Source organism: Hylobates moloch, unplaced genomic scaffold (assembly GCF_009828535.3).
Source record: "Hylobates moloch isolate HMO894 unplaced genomic scaffold, HMol_V3 SCAFFOLD_17, whole genome shotgun sequence".
Classification (NCBI taxonomy): domain Eukaryota; kingdom Metazoa; phylum Chordata; class Mammalia; order Primates; family Hylobatidae; genus Hylobates; species Hylobates moloch.
The window spans coordinates 46,576,527-46,597,824 of record NW_026652292.1 but is presented as its reverse complement, the minus strand read 5'-3'; the positions used below and the strand labels follow the sequence as shown (position 1 = coordinate 46,597,824).

Here is a 21,298-nt window from a genome sequence, read left to right as displayed (position 1 = left end):
TCAAACCTTTCTGTGTATGACTGTTTTTATACATAGAAAAACATCAACTTACATCCTGAATTTAGAGCAATTTTTAGTTTTATCTTTTTAAAAGTAAAAGCACTTTCCAAAGAGGAAAAAAAAATTAGGTCCATAAGGCCGGGCGCGGTGGCTTACGCCTGTAATCCCAGCACTTTGGGAGACCAAGACGGGCAGATCAGGTGGTCAGGGGATCGAGACCATCCTGCCTAACATGGTGAAACCCTGTCTCTACTAAAAATACAAAAAAATTAGCCGGGTGTGGTGGCGGGCGCCTGTAGTCCCAGATACTCAGAAGGCTGCGTCAGGAGAATGGCATGAACCCGGGAGGTGGAGCTTGCAGTGAGCTGAGATTGCGACACTGCACACCAGCCTGGGTGACAGAGCGAGACTCCGCCTAAAAAAAAAAAAAAAAAAAAAATTAGGTCCACAATATAAGTATACTTCTAAGCAAAGGGGTGATTTTATAGAGAAATCATTACAATAAATGGCATTCTTGCTTCACCATGAGGGATGTCAGTAGAACTGTCTCAGCCCAAATAGAAAGACCAAGAACTTAAGAAAATTCTGTGCTAATTAACAGGTCTACTAATGGGTTATTAGACCGTAACAGTCTAACATTTACTACAATCCTGCCTTCTTTTCAACATACTCCTACCTTAGAATTCTTCTCATACTTTTGTAATTATCTCATATTAGTTGATTGCATATTGTTTATTTTTGTCCACTGCCAATGTATTTAATGTATTTCCATTAGGGCTGCAACCCTCAGCTGTCTTATTCACCATAGTGAACAATGCCCAATCACAGTCTCATTCGTTTGTTTATTCATTAATTGAATAAATAAATATTAATCTCCTATTCCTTATCAGGAACTGTTGCATATAGACAAGGTCTTTGGCCTCAGAGTGTTTATTTTCTGCAGAGTTGGGGTAGGATAGAAAGCAAGTATCCAAAGAAATAACATAATTTCAAGTAATTGTAACAGTTACCACAGAGGGTGGACTGAGCAAATCTGGGTAGATGTACTGTTGAAAAAAAAAAAACCAGTGAAGGCCTCTCTCAGGAGGTAACATATGAACAGAGAAGTTAATAATATGAAAGATCTGAGGGGAAAATGTTGCAAGTAGACCGAATTTGTATAAAGATCCTGAGGTGGATAAAGTTGGTGGTTTGAGAAGAAGCAATAAAACCAGTGACCGAGAGAGAATGGAAGGAGATGATGTCACAAAAGCAAGACATAGTGAGACCGTGCAGGCAAGGCCTTCTTGTCTCACACTTTCCAAATTCAGTTGTGCATGTAAATCATCTGGAATCTTGTTAAAATGCAGACTCTGATTCAGGAAGTCTGGGCCAGGGCCTGAGATTCTGAATTCCTAACAAGCTTCCAAGGGATGCTAATGCTGTTATTCTGGGGACCACTCTGAAAAGGAAGCTTCTGAGTTACAAAAAGGAGGTTGAGTTTTATTGTAAATATGAATAAAAGCCATGAAAGGGCCTTGGATGACATAATTGCTTTTCATTTTCAAAGGATCACACCGGTGTGAGGAAAAGCTTGTGGGGGAGAAAGCGTGGAAGCAGGAAGCAGTTAGGAAACTGCTTCCGTGAGGCAACAGAGGAGGGTGGTTCGGAGCAGTCCGGGCAATGAAGGAGCCCAGGACACACGGCCACGTTTGGGACGTGTTTTGATTACATAGTCAAAATAATTGATGGACTAGATATCGGATGTGAAAGTCTGAGTAATCAAGACTGACTACTCTGTAAATGAACCAGTAAGTGATTTGTGGTTCTTGTTATAAAGATGAGAAAATATGGAAGAGGGACAGGTAGCACAGGATAGAAGTCAAGGGTTTGGTTTCAGATATGCTATTATTGAGAATATCATATTAATGATCAAATAGAAATATTAAGTATAAGTTGTGTATATATGTTAAGAGCTTAGGGAAGAGTATTGAATGTAGATGGAAATTTGGGGGTCATTAGATTTTAAAGTTATTCAATTAAATGAGCTCATCTAGCAAGGGAGAATTACAGAAGAGATTTAAGCCTGAGAAGAAGAAGAAAGGACAGCCAAGGAGACTGAAAAGAAGCTACTTGTGAGGTAGGAAAATAATTCAAGAACATGTGACACTCTAGAATTTAAGTGAAGAAGTGCTTCAGCATAGTGGCTAATGGAGATTGGGTAATCAAATAAATACCTGTCAGGGTTCAAATAAAATGAAACTGAGAATTGACCATTGAATGTTGCAAGATGTGGGCATCGTTGCTAACTTGACAAAGGTGGTCTTGTTGAATAGGATGATAAATTATTGCCTGGAACGTAGGAAAGCAAGAATGGGAGATGATAAAGTAGAAGCAGAGACAATAGAAAACTCTTTCAAGAATTTTTGCAATAAAAAGGAGCAGAGAATGAGCCATAATTGGAGAAAGATGTTAAATCAAAGGAGTTTTATTTTAAGATAAGAGATATTGAAACATGTTCATGTGCTGACGTAAATGATAGGTGATGAGAAAATACGTGTTATGCAGGTGGAGGGGCTGGCTGTGGAGAGAAGACAGAGACAAGAGGAAAAGAAGAGTATATATGGGTTAAGATGCATGTATGTTGAGAGAGAAGAAAGTGAGAAGACAAGCACTTTTCTTCTATATGTTTCTGTTTTGCAATAAAATAAGAATCAACAAACAGTAGAAAATGAGGAAGGAGTATTGGGGATTTGAGTAGTAAAGAATTGGTGGGATATATTCATCTCAGATAGCATGGAGGTAAATTTAAGAGAATATAGTGGGATTCAAGGGTAGTACTGAGGAGCCATTTAAGACATGGTAATACAATAAACATGAAGTAAGTGAGATTTCTTCTATTAACATTCACCTACTTGGGGAGAAAATGGCAAGGTTGCTGAGGATACATGCAAGAAAGACATGCAAGAAAGAAATTATAGTAACGAACCATGGCATCTAAACCAAGTAAGAAGGAAGTGAGGGCTTGAAAAAGTGGTGAGTCAATGCATTATATAAATGAGACTGAAGAATAGTTATTAAAGTAAGTGAATTGAAAGGCAAGAGGTTCTTTGGTTCTTTAGGTAAGTAAAACCCTATATAACATACCCCTGAACTCTCCAAAGGTGCAGAACAGTGCAGTTTTTAGCCACATGCACACAGCTTGAGCTGTCATGAAAGTTTCTCAAAAGGCTTACTAGAGATTTTCTTTTAGTAAACATATGAGTTTATTTACTTACTTTTCTCAGAAATACATCTATTGAGAAAAGCAGGGTTGATCAGTACAGCAACTGTATCCTTTTTGATTTTAAGTATTTTGAAATGTTTTAATGCACCAAACTCAAAAGCAAAACATCAGTCAAACCAACAGGCTATTAGAGCACCACCCTTAAGTGCTGCTTTGTCTCTCTGCTTATTACTCTCTGAAAAGCAATAAAACAGTAATCATATCACCAAATTTGAATGTTAATATATTTCCAAAATAATCTGGACAGCAAACAGAGTCTTGAAATGCCATCTCAAACATTCTTTAGAAAATTGTTAGGAGGGCAAAAAGTCCGTAAAGTAAGGCACAAGGGTAGGCAACAAGAAGCTGCTGTCCTTCCATGTGCAAGGCTGCAATGAAGATCTTGGAAGCTGAGAGACTACACCAGCCAATGATGACCAGGGATGATATGGTTCCAAAGATGCCCCTGCAGCAAAGACAAAGAAATGATTGCCTGTGCCAGTAGAAAAGAGATTACTGAGTTAAAGTTGCCTCTGAAATATCCTTGGTACAATATTTATAACTACTTTCCCGAGTGGTAAAATGAAAATGATGAAATATATGAACAAAAGCCCTTGGCCAGTTAGGCATTTCTTAGTCAAATTCATTACAGAGGCTAAACATTTTATATTTCTGTTAAACCTGAATTAGAAAAAAAACAGTAGAAGTCACCTGCAGTCACTCTGTTCTCATCTGTCAGTATTCAAATCCTAATTCCTAAAAGTCCCTCAAATACAGCATGGAGAGCCTTCTCTTCCTTATAGCTACAGATTTCCTTTTCCCTACTTTCCTCAAAAATTGGCCAACAGCATCGGAGAAAGATAGACAGAGTTACATTCCAGTGGGGTGCCTAGCTCCCACTACTTCCAGATCTACTTCTCAGGTTTTTGTCGGACATCACAAAAAGCCTGACACAGCTCAAGTAAGGAACACATGGGACAGGAAAGCACATATGTGTGTGGCTTCCCACCTCATCCTTGAAGTTCCATTTTGTATATTTTTAGAATGCTGAAATAGATTTGTTCAACTGGTGTCTTCAAAAAGTAACTGTGGAGGCAAGTGAGCAAATAAGATAGTTAAGTCTAGTCACTTGGAGAATAATAAAGCAGGAAAGGGTGGTCGAGAGTGAATTTCCTTTCTTATGTGCTAAATAGAATGCATTATTTAGAAAAATAAGACATAAGAGCTGGGAGAAATCTCAGGAGATGTCTACTGCCCAGTTTTAAAGCATAAAGTGATGATAAAAATTGCATGGTGAAGTGGACAATAGGTCAAGATCTCTCCTAGCATAGTACTCTTTTCACCACCAAACTAAACTGCCTCACTTGATGTTGGTTTGACGCTGAAGTTGGGAATTGTGTTTATTATTTGTGAAAATGACAGAAATATCTACTTCTAATAATTGAACCAAAGCAAAACAAGTGAAAAGCTCTACAGTATAGCTTCTAATGCCTCAGACCATTAATAAACCAAACATATTTCTAAAACACCATATAAGTACTACATTTATTGATTTAAGTAATACCTATTAGGGATAATTTCTGGAGTTGTTTAATGTACTGTATTCTTAGTAATGGTCTAGAGTTGCACATACTAATTGCCTAAATTAAGGAAGAAAAAAAGAAAAAAACATATTGACTGAGCATGCATGTTATAAAGTTCTCCAACATTAGTATCCTCATCAGGGTTCCTGGGAATTCTACGCGGCAAAGAGCCCAGCTGAGAAAGAACTAGTTGTTTTCAGCCCAGAAGGCAGAGTGCCTGAAAGCTGAAGCAATTTATCAGTGTTCACCAGGTACTTACTCTTCCAAAATCAAACAAGTGAAGTTCCTATAGTTCTTATTTTACACATGACAATAGTTCACACTGAAAAATGTGACAACTTAAAAAGTGCCAGTTTTTTTTCTTTTCTCTCTCTCTCTCTTTTTTTTTTTTTTTTTTGAGATGGAGTTTCGCTCTTGTTGCCCAGGCTGGAGTGCAATGGTGCGATCTTGGCTCACTGCAACCTCCGCCTCTGGGTTCAAGCGATTCTCCTGCCTCAGCCTCCCGAGTAGATGGGATTACAGGCCTGTGCCACCATGCCTGGCTTATTTTGTATTTTTAGTAGAGACGGGGTTTCTCCATGCTGGTTAGGCTGGTCTCGAACTCCCGACCTCAGGTGATTCGCCCACCTCGGCCTCCCAAAGTGCTGGGATTACAGGCATGAGCCACCACGCCCGGCCAAAAAGTGCCAGTTTTAAAGATAACTTGGACTAATTTATTTTTTAAGTAATTGAAGTAAGAACAGCACCTGGGCCAAAACTAACCTACTTTTCTGTATCTATGTGTAGCTTTTAATAGCCATGGTTTTCCCAGTTCCACTACCAAAACAATCAGAAAGGCCTTAACTTTTTCATGGCTGTGGCAAACCTTGGCTATGATTGTGCATGTGGGGTCATTGAGAGCACACAGACACTTACTGCAGTGAAAAGAGCATGGCGCAGCCAGACAGGATGACCATGGGGAGCAGGCAGTAACCCAGCACGCTGGCCACACAGCCGTACGACACCCCTGAAGAGCTCATCAGGTTCAGCAAGGCATGAATCACAAGGCAGCCAATGGCACTTATGCCATACACATAACCAAACTGAACTTTTCCTGCCTGAAACGACGTGAAGAAAAAACAGTTTGAACACACAATGGACACCAAGAGGAAATCTGAATATCATGAAGCAGAGAGCATCTTAGAGTCAGTTCAGTGCTGTTCCATATCTTTGAAGGACTGTCATCAGGAGACTGGAAGTTCTGGGAGAAACATGGCCAGTGGTTTGAATTCAGATTCTGAAAACAAATACTTCTGACTAGAGTTAGGATGGGATAAGCATGCTACAAAAAAGATCGAATATTTCTAGACTTATATTTTTTACTATAAATTGTCCATTATGAGTACAAGGCATAAGTAAGACTATATTTTGTTCCCATATTTATTAAATAAATACGTGATTGAATAGAGGAATAAAAAAATCCAATTTTAGTCTTGGAGATTTACAAGGCATATTAGTAAAATTAGCAAACACCTACAGGGTTTACCATGTCAGATCCCATTCTAAGTGTGCCACGTATATTTATTTAATCCATATAACCACCTTATGAAATCAGTATCATTATTACACCAGCTTTACACATGAGGACACTGAGGTGCAGAGAGGTAAGTAACTTGCCCAAGGTAATATAACGCTAAGCAATGGAGGTTGGCTTTTAACCTAGGTATTTCAGCTCTAAAATTTAGGTCCTGAACATCAGCGGGAGCTCTTACAAGTCCTAAATAAGTCCCAGAATAATGGCACATATTTAACCCTATTTAATTCAGCATTTAGTTGACTACAGAATCCTTTTATGTTTCATGATACCTATTGCCAAGTTGATTAACCACACCTTATGAAAAGGTGATTTATATAAACTAACTGGTAATGAATTATAAAAGGTGTACTGTCAAAGGAAGTTAGTAGTGTTCAGAGTACACCACCAATCTTCTGAAGAAAACTCATAAAAACAGCCCATTGCTCATAAAGCTAGTGTTTTGTGAATACAAGCCCCAATAAATTCATTCAGAGAAAATCACAGCGTACTATTACTTCAGAAGAGGATATTTGAATGTTTGCTGAGAATACCAAAGCTACAGTTAAAAAAATTCATTAATTTTTTCTATTTACATTATGCTGATCATAAATTCTAGACAAAAGTTGAATAGGCTGTCTCTGGTTTTCATGGGAATTAGACAAAAACAATGAAGGATCTGATAAGTTGATTCAGGAGAGAGCTTTCCAGTTGCCACTTTCCCTTCTCCATGCTATTATCTACGAAGTATTTTAGAGTATTTCTTTTACAATTAATCAGGGTAATGGAGAATGCCATAGCTATTTTAATGCTCAAAATTGTTCACCTATTCTGAATTATTCTTCCTCTGCAGTTGGAGAGTTGATCACTACGAAGTCCTTTCTTAAATATTCCTGACTTTTGCTGGCAGAATTGTCTCCAGCATTAGCCACTGATAAATTCTTATGATACCTTCTGTATGCTTGTGACTATGTAATGAAATAATGCTAACGATGGACATGCTAACAGAAACACATCAGCTATCCACTGCTTTATTGGGTGAGTTTGCTCCACTTGCAAAATAGTGACAATTTCACATCATTGTCACGCATTAGAGAAACCATCGACTTAATATTTCACTTGGATGGGATAAATCTGAGGTAGGGCTAGTCCTGATGGTATAGGACAACTCTCTTACACCCAAAGGACATCTAACTGGACCTTCCTGTCCTGAAAAGGCAGTTCTACAAATGGAGTGGGGCAAATAGGGAGCAGATGAAGCTAATTTGGTAGTGAAGTTGTGTCTTTTCATGTCAGTTATGCACTTCTCTCATCATGTCTTTCTCTTGTTAGTTTGTTCCATTTAAGTTGTAATTCCATTTAGCCTAAATCACTGCCATTTTACAAAAGTGTTTCAAATTCTAACAAGGGCTTATAATTGAAATAGAAGATAAATGTTCTTTTTTTTAACCTCAAAATTTTTAAGGATCCTCCCTATACCATCCTCATTACCACATCTTTTTTTTTTTTTTTTTTTTTTTTTTTTTGAGACGGAGTCTCGCTCTTTCGCCCAGGCAGGAGTGCAGTGGCGCGATCTTGGCTCACTGCAAGCTCCGCCTCCCGGGTTCACGCCATTCTCCTGCCTCAGCCTCCTGAGTAGCTGGGACTACAGGCGCCCGCCACCACGCCCCGCTAATTTTTTGTATTTTTTTTAGTGCAGACGGGGTTTCACTGTATTAGCCAGGGTGGTCTTGATCTCCTGACCTCATGATCCGCCGCCTCGGCCTCCCAAAGTGCTGGGATTACAGGCGTGAGCCACTGCGCCCAGCCCCACATCTTGATTTAAAATACTTAGTGTTCTTCTGATTGCACTTTTATATTGGCCATGCATATTGCTTTTTCAGACCACACTCTTGGCCCTACCAGAAAAGTTATAGGGAGCAAAAGCTTTAAACCATTTGTCTTCTTGGTGTTGGAAATGAAAATAATTTGGGGGAAAAGAATAAGTAAAACTAAATTTGTGCTAAGTGCTTGAAGCTGTTTTCTTTGGTTTGTCTCCTTTCTCCTGAAGAAAGTCCACTGAAAGAATTGTGTCTTATGTCAACATAAATGTTAAAGAAGGAAGAGTATGTGACTATGACTCTTATGCCTCCAGAGATAATAAACAGATTTGGACATTCATTCTGGATTTAGTTTTGCTTTCGCTAGTAAAATTCCTGTATCAGCCAGTAAAATCACTCTTACATTTTAATTCTACATATCCAGGAAAGAATTAACCTATAATCAAATGAATTCTGAGTTAAATCATACTTCAAGTAATATTCAATTGGAGTTTTTGGGGAGTCCTTTTTGCTTTATATCAGAATCAATTTGAAAGTTATCACACCTAATGGTAAAATTTCAAGTGATAATGTTTGCATAAAGACATTCAGAAAATACGTATTTTCACATATTCTCCACAATTTTAGAACTAAATAGAACCTGAAGAGCCACTCAAATAAACTCCTTTTGCCTTGAAGAAAATGAAAGCCTAGAAATATGAAGCCAAAGGTTAAAGATTACAGCAAGTGGCAAAGCTAGGGTAGATCCAATTTTCTCACTTCCAGTTAAGAATTTTTTGCCTCTATTGCTTTGTATTTAAAATATAAGAAGGGTTATGTAAATAACTCCAAGTAACATTATGCATCCAAGAGAGATCGTAATGGAATTGATGCTGTTCTTTAAGGGATGGTAACAGTAATATTCTGCTACAGAACAAACAGCTGTTTTATTACAAATGACTTGTAAAGAAAGAAGAGTTAATATAGCAAATTGCTTCTGACTATTTTATTAAGTGACATGGCCATACTTAGCAGTTAATCTAAGATTATCAAATTACTGTGACAAAGACAGAAGAAGGGAGGTTAAAGACTAAATTAAAACTCTAGTTGATATAGTGTTTGATTTACAGAGTATTTGCATTTGCTGTAGTACCAAGAAATAAGATGTTATCACTAAATACTATTGTATTGGATGAATATGATGTTATTATTGGCCATATCACCTACAGAAACTAGATTGCTATCAGTATTTTGATTGATTATATATAATAATTGAAAAGCAGAATTTTATTTAGTTGCAAATGCATTTTACAACTACTTTTGAAAATTGTATATCCATTGGAAGAAATTATTATTATGGAACATGAAGAGCAGGAAAATGGGGAAGAGGGCTAAATAGTTATTGTAAGAGCTTTTCCTATAATGTTTAATTTCTCATATTATTTCCTCTGCCTAGTTTATCTCTTTGTGTCTTAATGAAACTACACTTTTCAGACTGGCTTGACCATCTTTATCATTCTCTGTTTTTAATGTATTGCCACCTCCTCCTTGGTATAAAGTCAGAGACATTTTCTCATTTTTTTCTTCTTTCTTTTTTTCTTAATGAAACATTTTCCTAAACTATGAGCTAGAATGTCTTTTAAAGTTTACTTAGGTGGAAGTACATTTTTCTTTACTTTTTTAGTGACCCTTAATATAATTACTTCCAGATATAAAGAATGAAAGCATACATAAGGCAAATGGTGTAGTCAGAGGACAAATGTCTTCATAAAAGGTGAAAAACTAACATTTTAGAGGAAATATGTAGGTTGAGTAAACAAAACATAGGTTGTCATTGCAAATTAATATTTCATAGTAGCCTAACCCCAAACAAGGAGATCTGTCTCGTACCTCATAAGATGTTAGAAATAGTCTGGAGATATGTCACAGCAAAGAAAATGGTGACCAAAGAGAAGTGATTTCTTCAGTGTCACAATAGAACTGTCACAAAAAAGCAAAAAATAAAATGTAGGCCTTATATCTCCCAAATCTATGTTTTCCTTCCATTATTCCAGATTTACAGTCTTTTCTTAATAACAAAAAAGACATAAGTGATCTCCTGCTTTGATCTCCTTCTTGATTTTTGAAATTCTATTTAAATTTATACTTTTTAGCTGTTGCATTGCATAGTGGTAGCATATTTTTGTCACTATGGTTAAACTATTCTCTCTCACTTAAAAAATTCACTATGTAAAGTGACACGGTTTCTCTTATATTTATACAGATTGCTTCAAAACCAGCACTGGAAAGGACAAGCATTAAAATCTGGTGCTTGCTGTGATACATTACCAGAAGCAAGGTGGTTCCCAGGGCTATGCAAAAAAGAATGGGTCCAGTGAGGTCCGTTTCATTCATAATGCTGCCATCTGCTGGCTTCATTGGGTTTAACACTGTCAAAGTTTTTTGCCATATGTGATCAAAATGGATTCCAAGTTCTGTAAAAAGGAAAAAAGATAGATAATATGATAACATAAATATAGAAAAATAAAAATAAGTTACACTCTTTAAAGGTTAACATATCTTATTAATTTACTTAGCATTTTAATCTGATTGTTCTATCATATCTTCTAAAGTTCTATGTTCTGTATTACACAGAAACTCAAGTTTTACATAACATATAATAATCTTAAAAAAAAACTAAAAAATAATTTGTTTTCCAAAGAATGACTTAAAAGAAATATATTAGAGAAAAATTTCCATCAAGGAAAACATTCCCTGATTTATGCAGCAAATACAAGCTTTAAATCTAATTGAAAATTGGGAAGTTGGCAATATACAGTAAAAAATAAAATTGTAGCTAACAGATCAAAACTTTCATCCTATTGTCCATCTAGATATTTCCTTTTCCTGTATTTTCTGTTTCTTTTTTATTTCTTTTTCGAGACAGGGTTTCCCTCTGTCATCCAGGCTGGAGTGCAGTGGCACGATCTCAGCTCCTCCGCCTCCCGGGTTCAAGCAATCCTCCTGGCTCAGCCTCTTGAGTAGCTAAGACTATAGGCATGCACCATCACACCTGGTTATTTATTTATTTATTTTTTTCATATTGACGAGGTCTCACTATGTTGCCTGGGTCTCGAACTCCTGGGCTCCAGGGACCCTCCTGCCTCGGCCTCCCAAAGTGCTGGGATTACAGACCTAAGCCACCACACCTGGCCCTTTTCCTGTATTTTCAATTGCTGACACTTCTGAAATCTTTTCATATCGGCCATGGCATACTTTTTCAATTAGCAGTACTATAATTAATGAGATTTAGTCCAAGTCTGGGGTTTTACTTCCACTATGCCTAATGAGAAGAGCAATTTTATGCTAAATGCTTGAAACTACACAGAGGGGAAAAGGGCTCTTTCTGCAAGTAAAAGTGATCATGATGTGCATGCATATTTTTGTAAGGTCAATGTACTGTGAAGTTGAGTCTATGTATTCAAAGATTAAATTCTTGAGACGAGTTAACCTTTCTCTTTTATACATGGTAGTATTCAAATAAAATATCCAAAATCAATGAGGTTCAGTGTTCATGAGTCCAAACCCATTTAGAAATTTCTGATTCTTTTTCTCCAATTCCCATTTTTCAAATACTTCTGACTGCTGCCTCACAGGTCCTTCTACTAGAATCTGCTTCTCTTATTACTATAAAGCAAATACTTAGCCATTTGACATCCCCTCAACATAGAAATAAATATTGATACCACATCAGTTTCTTTTCTCACCACTCCTGTAGAGATGAACTAAGATTTATCTAGGGTAGAGAAAGAGAATATTCAAAGAGAAGAGTATGACTTGACTATTTAGGGACCAGCAATCAAATTGGTTATCCTCCTTCTATAATTTCAGAATGTCAGTAAGGGTGAGGTGGAGGCTAGGAAGAGTGAAAGCTAAAATTTACTGAGTGTTTGCTATGGACTCCACAAGATTTACATACATTGGTCTTATAAATACACAATCAATCAATTACTGTTATTTTATCCCTATTTTATGCATCAGATATATAAGGCTTTGACAGATTAATTTGTCTGAAGACACAAAGCAGTAATAGAAAACTTAGGTTTCAATGCTGCACAATCTGACTCAAGAAAGCACATGTTTAACCATAGATTTGTGGTCAGGTCAATGTTCATCTAATCTCATAATGGTTGTATTTTTTTTTTTAATGAGCCCAATTCTTCCATGTGAAGGACTGTCTTTCTAAATGTATTTATATGTGGCACTCAACCACCCTTCCAAGCTTTAGTAACCCTTTTGGTCAGATACAGGGGTATAGCTCAACTTATTTTACAGAGGCACATGCCATCTAAATATCTTGAAAAGTTGACTTTCTGTACACAGACTACAACATGGACTTTTAATAATCTCTATGACACAAAGGACCCTTGTTCTAACAACTTAGAAATTTTCAGAGGGTCAGCTAGACACTGGTCTAAACCAAAAATTAAAGTTTTACTCATTTCATGCCCAGAATGACATCTGTTATTTTAAGCTTGAAAAAAAATTGAATAGTTAAATTAATAGCAAATAATTTACATTTCTGCTTCCTTGTTTCATCCTTTATTTCCACAGTGCATTTATATATTTATTAATGAACATATGCTTTGAAGAATATGAGCAGCTCACCAAGCTTAAAAGGAGGTTAGAATGTCTAATGTAATTTTTAAAAGAGAAGAAGATTTTAAAAATTGAGACATGCTATATATTTTAAATTAATTAATTTTAAATTAATTTCACCTGAAGCTTATGTGCTCAAACTTTATTTTTTAATTTTGGCATGTATGCTAAAAATACATTTTCAGTATTTACCACAATAAAGTGGTATTTAATTCCAAATACCTTTTCTTCAGAAAACATAATTATTTTGGAAGAAATTCAGATGAAAAATGCTTTACACAACATCATACTGATGTCAACCATTTATTTAATGGCATAACTAACTCCTGCACGTATTTTAACATCAAGCCATGAGACAGTAAATGAACATAAGCCCATACAAATATTTTCATAATAAAAAAGATTTTATGTGCTTTCTACTGAAATATATCTCTATAATATTGTGGTTTTTATTTATTATAAGGTATGTGAGCAATTATAACTATTTATTAATTGTAGATACTCTAATATAACATCTTATTGTACAAAATAAAAGAAGATAAAACTGCTGTGAAATTTGAATGCAAAATTTATTGTTTTGCTGTCATCTAGTGGTAGTAAAGTATATGATACATATGCTATAAAAGTGAATTAAGATCTCTACTTTCTATGCAAATTGTGGCATTGGCCTGTCATATGGAAGTGTCAAGCTATGCTATAAATACAAAATACCAAATATCAGTAATTTTTCTTATCTGACAGAATTGAATTTATTATTATTCTTGAAAATGCATTTGTTAACATATTGACTTTACATTAACAAAGAGCGAAATTTATCATTCTTACATAAAACCAAACAAATATTTTAGACAACAAAATATATAAGAAATAAAGTAGGACACTTTTGAAACAACATGTTTTTGTGCATAGTATTATAGCTTCATAATTTTATAGGCCATTCTGTTGGATGGTCAATAAAAACTAGTAAATGTTATTTAATGCGTTATCCTAGAAATTGTATTTTTTTAATATCTGAAAAAGACATACCCTGGCCTTTTTCATGTCTTTAGACAAAAGAGGCTTGAGGCTTTCACAAGTCACTCAGCTTGAAGAACACATTGGATCCAAAATCCAGATATTTCATAGATCCAAAACACAAAATTATATTAGGTACTCTACCTTCTAATACAGGGGTCCCCAATCCCCGGGCCGTGGACCCATACCTACCTGCCCATGGCCTGTTAGGAACCGGGCCGCACAGCAGGAGGTGGAGGTGAGCAGTGGGCAGTGGGCAAACAAGTATTACCACCTTAGCTCCGCCTCCTGCCAGATCAGCTGCGTCAGTTTCTCATAGGAGCGTGAACCCTATTGTCAACTGTGCATGCAAAGGATCTAGGCTGCACGCTTGTTATGAGAATCTAACTAATGCCTGACGATCTGAAGTGGAAGAGTTTCATCCCAAAATCATCTCCCCAACCTGTCTGCGGAAAAATTGTCTTCCACAAAACTGTTTCCTGGTGCCAAAAAGGTTGGGGACTGCTGTTCTAATACACTATATATTTTGGGGAAATTAACTCTGAGCTGTATAAAATGGAAATGAAAATCTATTACATATTTTCTATTCAAATTGAAAGACATGTTAGAGGAGGATGTGTAGAAAGTGGTAAATTAATGCAACAATAGAGACATTTCAGAGAGTAGAAAAGATTATTTTCAATAAATGCTGCAGGAAAAAATTAGTTAAGCAGTACAGAAAAAAATAAAATGAAATCCTTACTTCACATATTAAGCTTAAACAACTCTTGAATAAATATAAAACAAAAAACAGAAAAGGATAATTTTAAAATGTGAGCATCTATAAGGAGATAGAGGCAGTACCTAGAGCTGGAGAAATAGATTCTAAACAAAGAACAATTGGAAAGAAATGTTACTAGGAAACATATTCTGGGTTTAAAAAATTAATATCACATTTTTAATATGTCCCAAAGACCCATAAACAAATTAGGTGGCAAACACAAGCTAGGAAAAAAAAAGTTTAAAATACATATTCTAGACAATAATTAATATGGTTACTATATAAAATCCCTAAAAAATAAACAAGGAAAGAAAACTCTTTAGATTCTATAGAAATCTGAATTAAAAAAACCAATGAAAAATAAAAAGTCAATATACATATGAGAAATGTCAAAAATTTTTTAGTAACCCAGAGGTACAAACTATTCCTTTTTCCTTTTTTCCTATGAAATTGACAAAGACATGTCATATTCTACTCTGGAAGTGGAGTAGAACACCATTTTTGAGATCACTTGACAGTGTCAGTACCTTTAACCCAGCAATCCCACTGTTATAGGTACATCCTAAGGACAGACTCTATAAAGGTCAAAGATGGTTTCCTATGATGGTCAACAAAGGATTACTTGCTCTGAGGAATAACCTATAAGGTGTGTTTAAATTATGGTTATGTTATATGATAGAACTCTATGAAACCATTATAAATTGTTTTCAAATAATATTTAATGACTTTAAACAATGCTTGCATAGAAGTGCTCGTGACAGGCTGGGCACAGTGGCTCATGCCCGTAATCCCAGCATTTTGGGAGGCCGAGGCGGGTGGATCATCCGAAGTCAGGAGTTCGAGACTAGCCTTGACAACATGGCAAAGCCCTGTCTCTACTAAAAACACAAAAATTAGCCATGCACGATGGTGTGCACCTGTAGTCTCAACTACTCAGGAGGCTGAGGGAGGAGGATTGCTTGAACCTGGGAGGCAGAGGTTGCAGTGAGCCGAGATTGGGCCACTGCACTCCAGCCTGGGCAACAGAGTGAGACTCCATCTCAAAAAGAAAAAAAATACTCGTGACATAAAGTAAATAAAAAGAATATAATACTTAAGTACTCAGATGCATATATATTCATTGAAAAATTGGTATTTTACTTTAAAATATGCATGCATGTTCATACATAATACATATAAACAGGCATTTATAGGAAAATAGAATAAAAGCTAGAAGAAAATACATCAAATTGTTAATGATAGTCATGTTTTTGAGACAAGATTTGAAGTAATTTTTATATTTTTATTTTTATGTTTCTATGTTTTCCAAATTCTGAAGACAATTAGGCAGAGATATTGGCAAAGTCAAGGAAAATGTTTAATGAGAATAACTTGTAACTTCTAGGTGTTTATTACTTGCAGAGGCAAAACTGAACGAACTGGTTAAAGATAACTGATCCAGAAACTTGACTGGCTTCTAAAGAGCCAATAGATCGATTATATAAATCTCTGTTCTGTTCTGAACAGTTTAAATCTTTCATGTTTTTACATTATTTAAGGAAAAGAAAGAATAATGTGGCTGGTTGTGTTCATGTGAGGCAAACACCTTTACATCTTGTGATGTAAAATACTGGAAAATTTAATCTATTCCTTTTCACTTGACTACATGCAAAGGACTTGGAGTAGTTAACCAGTGACTATTTCTGCTTGGTTCTCCAATTTAAATCCACTTGGGTTTTAGCGTCTTAACATCCATGTTTCCAGCATTGTATTAACATTGTTTAAGAGCAAAAACAGCACATACAGACTGGCTACATATGAAAAAAAAAAAATCAATGGATGGAACAACTCCGAAATCCCCTAAGTACCTTCAGCTCTAAGAATCTCTGGATTTCCTTTCCACCAGCAGCGTTATTTACTGGATTTATATTCTTCCTCACCTACCCATGCCAAGCTGATATGAAAGGGCTTGTATGAGTCAGGAAAGAAAAAAACTGGCTTGTCTCCATGTCAACAATGACAACAAAAATATTAATTTGAGAAACTATCCACTTTGCTCCCAGGAAAACATAGCAGAAAATAAAATATGCTGTTATGAAGTGCTTCATTAACTGGGTGGGAAGGATGGTCACTTTGATGTAACTACTCTGCCAAAAAATGTCTTCATTTTTTTCTATTCTTGGCCAAGGAGTTTGAATTTAAGAAACAGTGAAGAAGTACTTAATAAGTGCAGCAATATCACAGAATAGCCCATATCTGCACCCAATTTCCCCTACGCAAACATGCGACAAACTTCCAATGCTTTAAGGATTTTGGTTCTGCAAACTCTTGTTATATGTGAAACAGTCACACATAAAGCACTGTACACTGCAGGCTGACAGCACACATTAAGTGCTAATTATTGCTATTACTCTTCTAGCTGTACACACATTAATAACACTTCCTTAACTTATCTTCTAGCAAAGGAGGCTCTTCATCAAAACTGTCAATGTAAGGAGATTGTGAATAATAATCTGAGTTGGATGCTGGCTGAAAAAATTGTCCTGCGTAACCTGGTGACATGAGCATCTCTGATGGAACAAAGGAGGCAGGCTGAGGCTGCTCACCAGCTTGTTGTCTAGAAAAAGAAAAATACAAACATTTATATGTCTAAGAAAAAGGTATCATGACAAATAAAGGAGGAAATTACAATTTTAATCACGTGAATTCATGTAGTTTTTATGAGTATTTACTCATGAAAGAAAGAACTTACTTAAAATTTAACTTTAATCCAAAAATGTAAAATAACTGGTCATCTAAAGGCTTCTGGAAAAATAATCCATACCAATAAATATTAATTGAGCGTGGACAACATGCTGAATGCTTCCCCTAATCTTTTCTCAATTAAAACTCTATAAGGTAAAAGCTGTATTTCTAATCCCATTTTACAGAAAAAGACATAGAATTCCACAGAGACTAAACGACTTGTCCAGTAACACAAAATAACACTGCAGGTGCTGGACTCTGGTGTGAAGCTTTCTGAGCAGTGATCTGCTCGCCACACAGTGATGATTTTTAACTTATCTTCAGGGACAGTCTCCAGCCATGAAGCCCCTCCAAATATGTGGAAGCAGCCAGGAAAAATTATAATTTTAATAGTATAGTCAACTGATAGGAAAAATAAATACATACACTAATTGCTGTGCATAAGGAAATACACTTCAGTTCTAGCCATTCCGAGACAGTCATTGCCAATAGAATTGTCTCTGAGTTCCTAGCTAAATGTATTATCTAGTTGGCTTTAGTGTCTATTTTATTTGTACAAATTTATGGGGCACATATAAAATTTTGTTACGTGCATAGATTGTGTAGTGGTCAAATTAGAGCTTTTAGGGTATCCGAAACCCAAATAACATTCATTATATGCATTAACTAATTTCTCATCACTCCTCTCCTACCCCCTCACCCTTCCAAGTATCAATTGCCAATGATTCTACTCTATACCTCCATGTGTACGTATTTTTACCACGTTTATGAGTAAGAACATGTGATATTTGATTTTCTGTGCCTGGTTTGTTTCACTTAAGATAGTGATTTCCATTTCCATCTATATTGTTGTAAATGATATGATTTTATTCTTTCCATGGCTGAATGGTATTTCATTGTATATATACCATATTTTCCTTAATCATTCATCCATTGGTGGATACTAGGTTAATTTCATATCTTTGCTATTGTGAATAGTGCTTCAATAAACATATGAGTGAAGGTATCTTTTTGATATATTGACTTCTTTTCCTTTGGATATATACCCAGTAGTGGGATTGCTTGATGAAATAGTCATTCTATTTTTAGTTCTTTGAGAAATCTTCATACTGCTTTCCATAGAGGCTAATAATTTACATTCCCACCAACAGTGTGTAAGAGTTCTCTTTTCTCTACATCCTCATTAACATCTGTTACTTTTTGTCGTTTTAATAATAGCCATTCTGACTGGGGGAAGATGATATCTCACTGTTGTTTGAATATTCATTTCTCTGATGATTAGTGATGTTGAGCATTGTTTCGTATACTTGTTGGCCATTCGTATGTCTTCTTTTGAAAAATGTCTATTCATATTCTTGCCCACTTTTTTCTTTTTTAAAAAAAAATTTGTATTTCCATAGGTTTTGGGGGAACAGGTGGTATTTGGTTACATCAGTAAGTTCTTTAATGGTGATTTATGAGATTTTGGTGTACCCATCACCTGAGCAGTATACACTGAACCCAATTTGTAGTCTTTTATTCTTCACACCCCTCCCACCCTTTCCCTCGAGTCCCCAAAGCCCATTGCATTATTCTTATGCCCTTGCATTCTCATAGCTTAGCTCCTACTTATAAGAGAGAACACACAATGTTTGGTTTTCCATTCTTGAGTTACTTTACTTAGAATAATAGTCTCCAGTTCCATCTAGGTTGCTGCAAATGCCATTAATTCATTCCTTTTTATGGCTGAATAGTATTCCAAAGTGACTAGTATCCAGAATCTACAAGGAACTCAAACAAATTATCAAGAAAAAAAAATTACCATCAAAAAGTGGGCTAAGGACATAAACAGACAATTCTCAAAAGAAGATATATAAATGGCCAACAAACATGTGAAAAAATGCTCAATGTCACTAATAATCAGGGAAATGCAAATCAAAACCATGATGTGATAGCACCTTACTCCTTGCCCACTTTTTAATGGGATTGTTTCGGGGTTTTATGGCTGTTGAGTTTCAGGGATTTTTTTTTTTTTTTTTTGACGTTTGTTGGCTGTTTTCATTGCTGATTCAATCTTGAATCATTATTGGCTGGAGGCCAAAGCCAGATGGAGCTGGACTAGGCAAGCTTGCACTCAGGCCCGCCAGTCATGAGTGCATGTACTAGCCATGACAGGTGATGGCAAAACAGTCCATCAAAAAGTAGGCTAAGGACATAAACACAATTCTCAAAAGAAGATATACAAGTGACCAACAAACATATGAAAAAATGCTCAACATCACTAATAATCAGGGAAATTCAAATCAAAACCATGACGCAATACCACCTTACTCCTTGCCCAATTTTTAATGGGATTGTTTCAGGATTTTTGGCTGTTGAGTTCAGTTCCTTGTATATCTGGTTTTTAGTCCCCTGTCAAATGAATATTTTCCAAATATTTTCTCCCATTCTACTGGCTGTCTCTTTGCTCTGTTGATTACTTCTTTTGCTGTGCAGAAGTTTTTAATTAAATCCCATTTGTCTATTTTTGTTTTTGTTTCCTATGCTTTTGAGGTCTTAGTCATAAATTCTTTGCCTAGACCAATGTCCAAAAGTTTTCCATATGTTTTATTCAAGCATTTTTATAGTTTTAGGTTTTATGTTTAAGTCTTTAATCCATCTTGAGTTTATTTTTGTATATGTGGGAGATAGAGGTCCAGTTTAATTCTTCTGCAAATGGCAATCCAATTGTCCCAGCACCATTTATTGAAAAGGGTGTCCTTTTTCCAGGTTATGTTGTTCTCAGCTTTGTCAACGGCTAGTTGGCTGTAAATATGTGACTTTATTTATGTGTTTTCTATTATGTTCCATTGATCTATATGTCTATTTTTACAGCAGTACCATGCTGTTCTGGTTACTATAGCCTTGTAATATAATTTCAGGTCAGGTAATGAGATGCCTCCAGGTTTGTTCATTTTTCTCATAATTGCTTTGGCTATTCGGGCTTTTTTTCTCCTTCTGTATGAATTTTAGGATAGTTTTTTTCTAATTCTGTTAAAAATGATGCTGGTATTTTGATAGTGATTGCATTGAATCTATGGATTGCTTTGGGCCGTATGGTCATTTAAACAATATTAATTCTTTCAGTCCATGAGCATGAGATGTTTTTCCATTTGTTTGTGTCATGCACAATATTTTTTCATCAGTGTTTGTCATTTTCCTTGTAGATATCTTTCACCTCCTTGGCTAATAAATGTATTCCTAAATTTTGTTTGTAATTATTGTAAATGAGATTGCCTTCTTGATTTCTTTCTCAGCTAGACAGTTATTGCTGTGTAGAAATGCTACTGATTTTGTATGTTGATTTTATATCCTACAGCTTTACTGAATTCATTTATTAACTCTAAGAGGTTTTGGTGAATTCTTTAGGTTTTTCTAGAAATAAGATCATATCATCCAATTTCCAACATGGATGGCTTTTATTTTTCTCACTTGCCTGATTTCGCTAGATAGGATTTCCACTACTATGTTGAACAGGAATGGTGAGAGTGAGCATTCTTGTCTTGTTTCATTTTTTCTTAGAAAAAATGCTTTCAACTTTTCACATTCAGCATGATGTTATCTGTGGGTTTGTCCTAAATAGACTTTATTATTTTGAGGTACATTCCTTATATTCCTAGTTTGTTGAGGGTTTTTATTATGAAAGGATGTTGAATTTTATCAAATGCTTTTCTTCATCCATTGAGATAATCATATGTTTTTTGTCCTTGGCTCTGTTTATGTGATTTATCACATTTATTGCTTTACATGTATTAAATCATCCTTTCATCTGTTGTATAAAACCTACTAAATCATGACGTATTATTTTTTGATGTGCTATTGCATTTGGTTTGCTAGTATTTTGTTGAGGATATTTGCATCTCTGTTCATCAGAACTGTTGGTCTAGTTTTTGTTGTTGTTGTTGCGTCCTTGTCTGGTTTTGGTATCAGGTGTTACTGGCCTTGTAGAATGACTAAGAGGAAATT

At 35.6% G+C, this 21,298-nt stretch overlaps 1 protein-coding gene across 1 annotated transcript in view; it reads right to left on the bottom strand.

The window, feature by feature from the left end:
• Nucleotides 1–3,547: 3,547 nt before the first annotated feature.
• The window catches only part of YIPF7 (Yip1 domain family member 7), a 56,141-nt gene continuing 38,390 nt past the window's right edge, over nt 3,548–21,298 (bottom strand). Inside the window, 4 exon segments of the mRNA XM_058430028.1 lie at nt 3,548–3,710; nt 5,743–5,924; nt 10,507–10,652; nt 17,008–17,186. Coding sequence (XP_058286011.1) covers nt 3,548–3,710; nt 5,743–5,924; nt 10,507–10,652; nt 17,008–17,186 — 670 coding nt within the window.